At 37.9% G+C, this 8,654-nt stretch overlaps 2 protein-coding genes across 2 annotated transcripts; both read right to left on the bottom strand.

Annotated features, from left to right (window-relative positions):
• Window positions 1-1,775: 1,775 nt before the first annotated feature.
• LOC137410551 (lipase ZK262.3-like) lies at window positions 1,776-3,509 on the bottom strand. The gene is made up of 2 exons (XM_068095989.1): window positions 3,420-3,509; window positions 1,776-3,158 (listed from the first exon to the last, which is right to left on the bottom strand). The coding sequence occupies exon 2, from the start codon at window positions 3,123-3,125 to the stop codon at window positions 2,010-2,012; it is 1,116 nt and encodes a 371-aa protein (XP_067952090.1). The 5' UTR covers window positions 3,126-3,158; window positions 3,420-3,509; the 3' UTR covers window positions 1,776-2,009.
• A 2,407-nt stretch (window positions 3,510-5,916) lies between these two features.
• Window positions 5,917-7,628, bottom strand: LOC137399917 (sperm acrosomal protein FSA-ACR.1-like). Its single transcript, XM_068086217.1, has 2 exons — window positions 7,611-7,628; window positions 5,917-6,474 (listed from the first exon to the last, which is right to left on the bottom strand). The coding sequence occupies exons 1-2, from the start codon at window positions 7,626-7,628 to the stop codon at window positions 5,917-5,919; spliced, it is 576 nt and encodes a 191-aa protein (XP_067942318.1).
• Between the last annotated feature and the right edge of the window lie 1,026 nt (window positions 7,629-8,654).

Below are 8,654 nucleotides of genomic sequence, written 5' to 3'. Positions count from 1 at the left end.
CGAGGCACTATAGAAGGGTTTATTTATGGTTTATAACCCAACTTCTACTCTGAGAAGTTGGGTTATAAATCATAAATAATTATTAGATAAGAAATTGGTGATCCGAAATGTCATCTCTATGAACTAGAAAACTTCAAACAGCATTTATAAATTGAATAATGACAAAATCAGTATTAGGAATAAACAGTAAATAAAAGTTACAACAAAAGTTTACTCTAAATACAGCAAGTCTACAATGTGTTCAATTTTTAGGCTATTGCATATTTGCTGTAAATTTTTCATGTTTCTTTAGAGACAATGAAATTCATAATATGTTATTAAATTTGATGATGGATGACGGCCTAATACCCAGGATTGGAAAAAACCACAGCTTTTATGAAAAAACCAGGATTTTTTTGGTTCAAACCAGTTTTTTTGGTTTAAACCTGTTTTTACGGTTTTTATAATTTTACCAAGGTTTTTTGCAGTTTTAAGTCTAATTAGCATCACTTACTATAGCTGCATGATTGAGTATTGAACATACATATATATGTGGAATCATCTGTTAAAGATGGTACTGTGGGACTTGTTATGGGAAAAAAGAGAGAAAACATATGGAAATTTCAGAATGAGTCTTAAATCAAACATGATCGATAAAATACAGAGCAGAAATCTTATCACATGAAGCGAATATTTTACATACAGCTCTATGTATAAGTAGGAACTTTAATCCAAGTGATTAGTCATGTGGTAATGTAAAGCAGAGCATAATGCAGATCCATTGCTAGTGTTTGGAGCAGTGGCAGATAACTCAACTTCTATCACCTGAATATTAGCATCACTGTCTAAATTGGTGTTTTCAGCTTGACATTTTGCTACGTGAGCTTTAAGCCTATCTGCAAGACCTCGCGTTACGACAGCACACCTATTACATTTTGCCTTAAAACCTTTGCCTTTTGCAGTTCAAGTGAAAAAATGCCAAACGGGATCCTGTTTGCAAGGCATTTTGGAAATTTGAGGCACAACTTTAACTTTTCAAAACACAAAAAACTTGATAAACTGAATTCTAACAATCCAACTACTTTGGCTTGTGCCCAATAAATGAAATATTAGTTTGCAAACTTAAAGCTTTTACCCAAAAGGATTTTATTGTTTTAATTTCTAACTGTAAGTAGTCCTTTCTCACTGACCAGACTTGAGAAAGTATTCATTCATTATTAGAGACGATGATTGGATTAGTTTATTTCACATGGTTTTTATATTTCATCAGTAAAGAGATCATCATATCATTTGATAGCACCAATTGAAAATAAAATTCACTAATTCATTGTTGTGCTAGGATTTCATGTAGTTTCAACTTGAGCTCTGCCATCAATTTACTACTGTGTCCTAAATAAACTTTCACAGCTGATATTTACATATAATTGCATTTCTACTGCACATGAACCGCTAGGAGCTTAAAATATTATGTTTTTCACAAAAAATAATGAAAAAACTGAAAAAACCATAAAACCCAGTTTTTTCGGGCTGGTTTAAACCGGGTTTAAACCACTCGGTTTAAACCGAGCCAACCCTGCTAATACCTCTTTGTGTTCCTTATTTTATCAGCATTTTCGCTACCTCAAACGATGCTAAGATATTTGATTGCATGAAACTAATTTGTACGGAGAGAGAAATGACACCAAATCGTTGCTGCTTTCAAGATGCGTAGAGTGCAATCATCAGAATTCTGCCAGGTAAAGGTTAAGGTCACAAACCGCAGCTGCTGAGAGCTATGAATAGTTATTTATTTTAATAAAAGACTAAGAATGTATCCTGAAAAGAGACCAGCTACAAATCTTATTGCAGGCATTAAAAATACAGAACTGCTAAAAAACTTAGTTTTCTGGATTGATTAGAATAAACACATTATTTTAAACGCTATTCAAACTTGGCACATACCTGGAAGTGGAAAAGAAGAAAAGGATAATGTATAAAAATGGAGCTGACAGAAAAAGACTAACCGGTATCAGCATATGGTTGAAGGATAATTAAATATTAAGGATGTAGCAGCCGTCAGCACTACGTATGTCAATGATGGATGACATATTTGGGCTCTCACCAAACAGTTGGTTGCAATACTCGCCAACACGAATGCCAAAGTAAGTCTGATGGTGGTGAATGCAGCTGTTAATATGCCAAAAAGTTGCAGTTGGTCCTTGATACTTGTGACTGCAATCAACATCTTCATTGCTCTGGCAGATTGTATAGTTCGACTCTAACTGCATGTCGCTGGTGTCGTAGAAGACCTCAGTACGATGGTGGTATGGACCAGTTTCTCCTTGAGCGGAGCATGACACTCGACACATGGGAAAATGAGGAATACAGTCTTTGTAGTTAACAAGTCGGAAACTGCTGTCGACCCTACGGTCATGTTCAGCTGCGTAGAGTTTATCACCAACCCGAGGCATGCCATACGTGTAGAGTGTTACTTCGTCTTTTGACAACCTTCCTTCTTGGATGAATTTAAAGGCAGCAATAGAGGCTAAAGCTCCACCTAGTGAGTGGCCACTAAACTTAACTGTATAATTAGGATACTGAGACATCAGATATTCCATCTTACTTGATAGACACGGGCTAAGCTTGCTGTAAGCATCGAGAAAATATTCTTGAACATGACCATCACCTAGTTTTAACTTTGGCTTAAAGAGAGTGCTCAATGACTGTTCAATAAACTGAGTGAGCTCGTAGGTGCCTCTGAAAGAAACGAAGATGGCGCGATTGCTGTGAGACAGAGCAACGAGCACAGCACACTCTTTGTAGTCAAAAAACTGTCCTTCACACTTGTTGGCTATAAAACTCACCAGGTCAAGTTCAAAATCCACATCTGACCGAATGCGGTTAATATTTGTCCAGCATTTAACAGGTTCATCAGCGTACGCTACCGTAGAAAGAAGCAACTGTTGGTAGGCTTCCTGCTCATCATAACTGCCATGAACTGGTGGCCTGTCTGGGCAGTCCGATTCGTGCTTGATGTGTATTTCCGATGAGCAAGGATTAGTTACCAGAGCTCCAACAGTATGGCAGCGTTGATCAAATGGACACCATCGACAGTTTGTCACTTTAGCCCAAGTTTCTTTGGTGACACATTCCTGACAGCTTGTCATATCATGGCAATGGCTGTCTGCTACTACCGTTGTCTGCAAACATATAAGCAAACTAGCTATAAGAACCAAAGACAATCCGTAATCGTTCAGCATAGTACTACTTTATGTCACAAAGAGTTTGATGCAAATGTTATATAATTGGTGAAACAAAAAACAAAGCTCCTGGCAGGAGACAAACACTTATGCAGAGAGAAGTTGCGCCTACAAAGAGCTACAAAGAAGTAATAGCCAAACTCACTCATGGCTCAATACAAAACACATTTTTTCAGAATAAATAATGGTTTCATTTCATACCCAATTGAGTGCTACGGCTCATTAAGAAGTTGGACTCTCTGGAACATTCTCAGACTAAACCAGCCATCACATGCTAACCCAAGGCTAATCTATCTGATATGCTTCTGGATCTATCCTGTTGTTTCTCACAGATGTATCCTGACTGTGGTATTTGTGTGTAATGTATGGCAGCTTTTCGTGACAGCATTGCCAAATAGATTAAGAACTTTAGCTGATTGAGGGACTCCAACAAATATTATTTAAGTAGAGATTCAAATTCAGATAGACAGCCTTACATAAACCATTCACAAGAATGTGAACATCAGCAAATTACTTGTGAATGTGTTAAAAATAAATATTCATCGTCACTACCACTATTACCCAATAGATGGTCATCGGAAATCCATTGATCTACAATTGGTGAAACCTACGTGGCTGTTATGAGTCTGATCGTCATGAAGAAGAAATAGCTACAAAAAAGTGTTTTTTTGCAAAGCGAAACAAAGGTAATCGTGAGATGCAAACATATTTTCCAGTGGCCCAACCCAAACAGATGACTGTTTCCTTTCGACTATATATCTCAACGTTTGTCTGTCGTGTATCGTTCATCAGTCCAGCTATAGCGATAAAGTATTAGCACCGAAAAATCACCTTCGTACTGGATTTGAACTCACGACATTCAGATCACAAGTCTGCTAACAACCTTGAGTAACCACAAGACTAAGCCATTCTTATTATTTCCATCACTCTTATCATATACTGTCCTTTTCACGATTGCACATGTTAAATTATTAATTAATACAGTGCACCCATAGGCTACGATGCCCTGTTATAAAGATATTTTTGCCCTATTTATGAAACAATGCTTTTTCGCCTTACAATATCAACAAAAAGTTTTCTCGAAATTAAAACTTGGCATACGTGGGCTTACAGTTAAGTCATTTAATTGTTTGTCGCTACAAGCATATTTTTATTCTCAATTCTTAAATCTATTCAGCCATTCTTATTGGACATATAACTTTCAATTTCCTGAAAAAAAACAATTTTAATTACAACTAAATATAATTAGATTTACATTGAAAACTACGTGATAAATTTAATCTGAAAGAGTCGACCATAAACATATTTATTACATGATTTAACTCAAGCTATCTTTAAAAGGTTACATTTAGCAATCATATTTTTGGGAATGAAAAATACAACTGATTGATACATTGATAGCAATATTTATAATTAATATAATTATATATGGAAGAAAATCTGAAACAAAAAATTTAGAATTTCTTCATTAACCTGCTTGACAACTTACAGATTCTACTTAATAAAACTTCATTAGGTTATTTGGTCTGACTAACTTTCCCAATTCCACCAATGAAGGTGTTTACAACTGCTGTAAATGTATGTGTGGCTGTGGCATGATTGCTCACAAATGTTGGCAGGTTCTTATCATCAGGGTCAGCTGATCTATTTGACCTTTTTATTAAACAGTGGCGTGTGACTCCAAGAAAAATATTTAATTTCCAATCCTTGTCACTAGGAAAGCTAATATACGATAAGCACATCATATCATACTGAGTTCAGCAGTAAAACTTATTCCGAGTGTTCATATGATGGAACATTTTTTTTGAAAGCACAAACTTGTCATTTATATAAGTAGGTTTGCGATGAGTTATTCAATTTTTTTATTCAAACTCTTTTCATATTGGTACAAATATTGCAAGACGAGTTTTGACATAGGTTAGGTATCATATGGAACTACACTAACTGTAATATATTAACTTGAAATAGGGTGTATTTATAGCCAAATAAACTAATCGATTTGGAGGAGATGATCTTTGGTTGTCTGTTAATCACAAAAAGCTATTTTATAAACAAAAGAGCAACAGCATGCATCCCTTTTCTCTTCTCCCTAGTTGAGGCTAATCAACAAGGTGCCTGTTCAAGGGTCATTTAGTTATAGCTTGCCTACGCAGCAGCAATATAAAGGGTCACGTTCTTTGCAGTCAACTTTCTGTTATCAATCAGTAGAGCTGATCTGTCTATACAGATGTTGCCTAAAGGTCAGAGTCATGTGGTGACAGTTTCACAGCAAGTCCATCTAGGCTGACGTCTTTGATGATTAGCTTGTATGTAGTCGTCAACCATAGAGTGATGACTGGAGGGTACAATCTGTGAACCATAGAGTGATGACTGAAGGCTACAATCTGGAAACAATAGAGTGATGATTGAAAACTGCAATCTGTGAACCATAGAGTGATGACTGGAGACTACAATCTGGGAACAATAGAGTGATGATTGAAAGCTGCAATCTGTGAACCATAAAGTGATGACTGGAGGCTACAATCTGGAAACAATAGAGTGATGATTAAAAGCTGCAATCTGTGAGCCATAGAGTTATGACCACTTATTTCACCCTCAACAAGCCTTTTTTTTATAAATCCTAATAATGAATTAAAGTGTTTCAGTGCTTGCTTGGCAAACATTGAACTTTGCAAACTCATTGCTGTAAATAAGAGTTTTATATAACCCCAATAATGTGCCATGAGCTCTTCATAGCATCGACTCTTCCTTCTCCTGTCCCTTTATCACCTGCTACATCATCGCCAACCATCTCATCACCTACCGCCTCATCGCCTACTACATCAGCATCTACCACCTCATCACCTGCCACCTCATCCCCTCTCGCCTCATCACCTACCACCTCATCACCTACCACCTCATCACCTACCACCTCATCACCTACCACCTCATCACCTCTTGCCTCATCACCTACCACCTCATCACCTCTTGCCTCATCACCTACCACCTCATCACCTACCACCTCATCACCTACTACCTCATCACCTCTCGTCTCATCACCTACCACCTCATCACCTACCACCTCATCACCTACCACCTCATCACCTACCACCTCATCACCTCTTGCCTCATCACCTACCACCTCATCACCTCTTGCCTCATCACCTACCATATCATCACCTACCACCTCATCACCTACTACCTCATCACCTCTCGTCTCATCACCTACCACCTCATCACCTACCACTTCATCACCTACCACCTCATCACTTACCACCTACCACATTAACTACTACATCTTCGTCTACTATCTCATTACTTACCACAACATCACCACCCACCTTATAACCCAATACCTCATCCAATGCCAAATCGTAAATATGTACATGTATTACTGGTTAGTAAAGGCGGCTAGCATCTGCTTATGGGTTCTGTTGAACTTTCAAAGTATCAACTGCCAGGCCTGTATTCCATGGTTGCAAGTTGGGGCTGAAAATGTTAGGCGTCTAGTTATGAACACTTGAGGGTTTGGGGGGCAGTGTAAGCCCCCAACGGGCTTGGGGACAGCACCCTGAACCTCTGAACCTTTTAAGCATTAACAACCCTCAAAGAATGCATAAATGCAATCAATTGTAAGCATCAAAATCTACATAAATATATTGCTCATGGTTCATGGTAGGCAAAACATTTTCTTTATTCCACAAACGATATAAAACTCATGACACTACAGATTTCTGTCAAGGAAATTGAAAGAACAAGAGCATTACTTTTTTATTGCAATAGCTCTTGTTCTGTCAATGTATCCATGACAGAAAAATTTCACAACTGATTCTGTATCTATTTCAACATCTTTAGATATGTGTAATATTAGAAGATTATTTAGACGAGCCTGCCTCATAGTGCTCCTAATCGATGTTTTGATTTGCTTCAATGAAAATGATCTTTCACTCACTGCATTAGTGGTAGACAAAACCAATACTAGATTAGTGAGCCTCATCGCTAGTTGTGCTGGAGCGCAGCTACATGTAGAGCGCAGCTAGCGCTAGAACGCTAGTAAAGCCTGGTTTCCATATGACAACGCAAGGCACGCAGCAAGGCGCACGACGTCGTACGTAGGCCGGCTGTGATATGGAAACATCAACGCACGATGATCGCGCGACGTGCGTACGCTGATCGCAAGGATCCAACAGAATGGATCCTTGCGATGGGTGCGCCTGATGATGTATCCCACAATTCACCAATCGACCTTTTCAACCATACCCATAGTTCAAATGGAAAGATGTTTTTCGAAGAAATCGGTCTCCCGTACTAAAGAGTAACCCTGGTTTTCATATGATTGCGCAATTTCGCAATGGAGGGCTGTTTTTCTGAAGAAATCGGTCTCTCCTACGAAAAAGTAAGGAAATTACCCACCCTGTCCAATGCAAGCATGGCGCCTACGCGCGATATGGAAACACTGCATCGCAACCCAAGAAATGCATTGCGCACGATCACTGGGCCGCGCATGATCATTGCGCTGTCATATGAAAACCAGGCTTTATTAGTAGTTGGAAATTCCAAGAGAATGAGCTAAGGCTGCAATTCATAGTACTCAGTCACCGAACTCACTAAACACTTGGGGCGGCCCAGCCGCCCCAAGGAATACGGGCCTGCCAACTGCAAATGAGAAAAGTCTCTGTCACATTCGCTTTCAAGTGAATTTGCTTGAGAAGAACAGGATAAACTTTCGATACTTTCCATATATTAACAGTGACTTTACTACCATGATGCTAAAAGCTAGAGAACATCGTGAATCATATGCTAAGCAACTACATATTACACCCTACATTAGCCACAGGCCGCTATAGCTGTTATAGTAATATTGTAGATAATTTAGGATGTAGCTATGGTGGTACTAACTATCACAGTACGTGTTATGATATACCTAATTCAATTCTCTAGCAGAGTAAGTAGTCAATTAAATTAAACTGATCAGATGACATCTACAGGGTCTGAATAAACATCAATTCAATGTGTTTTTATCCAATGTCATTGTATATTAGCTTTCCTAGTGACAAGAGGTGGAGATTAAACTTTTTTTGGAGTCACACACCACTGTTTAATAAAAAGGTCAAATAAATCAAGTGACCCTGAGGATAAGAAGCTGCCAACATTTGTGAGCAATCATGCCACAGCCATATGTACTTTTACAGCACTTGTAAACACCTTGATTTGGACTGATTTTGAGATGGAATTGGGAAAGTTGGTCAAACCAAATAACCTAATGAAGTCTTATAAATGTGAATCTGTAAGTTGCCTAACAGATTATGGAAAATTTATAAATTTTTTGTTTCAGATTTCCTTCCATGTATAAATATATTATTTATAAATAATGCTATCAATGTATCTGTCACTTGTATCTGCATACAATAAATCTGTAGCAATACTTTGTTGCTGTTATATATTGTTACGAAGAAA

This window comes from Watersipora subatra, chromosome 1 (genome assembly GCF_963576615.1).
Source record: "Watersipora subatra chromosome 1, tzWatSuba1.1, whole genome shotgun sequence".
NCBI classification, from domain to species: Eukaryota; Metazoa; Bryozoa; class Gymnolaemata; order Cheilostomatida; family Watersiporidae; genus Watersipora; species Watersipora subatra.
The sequence above is the reverse complement of the archived record's forward strand: the minus strand, read 5'-3'. Positions and strand labels throughout refer to the sequence as shown.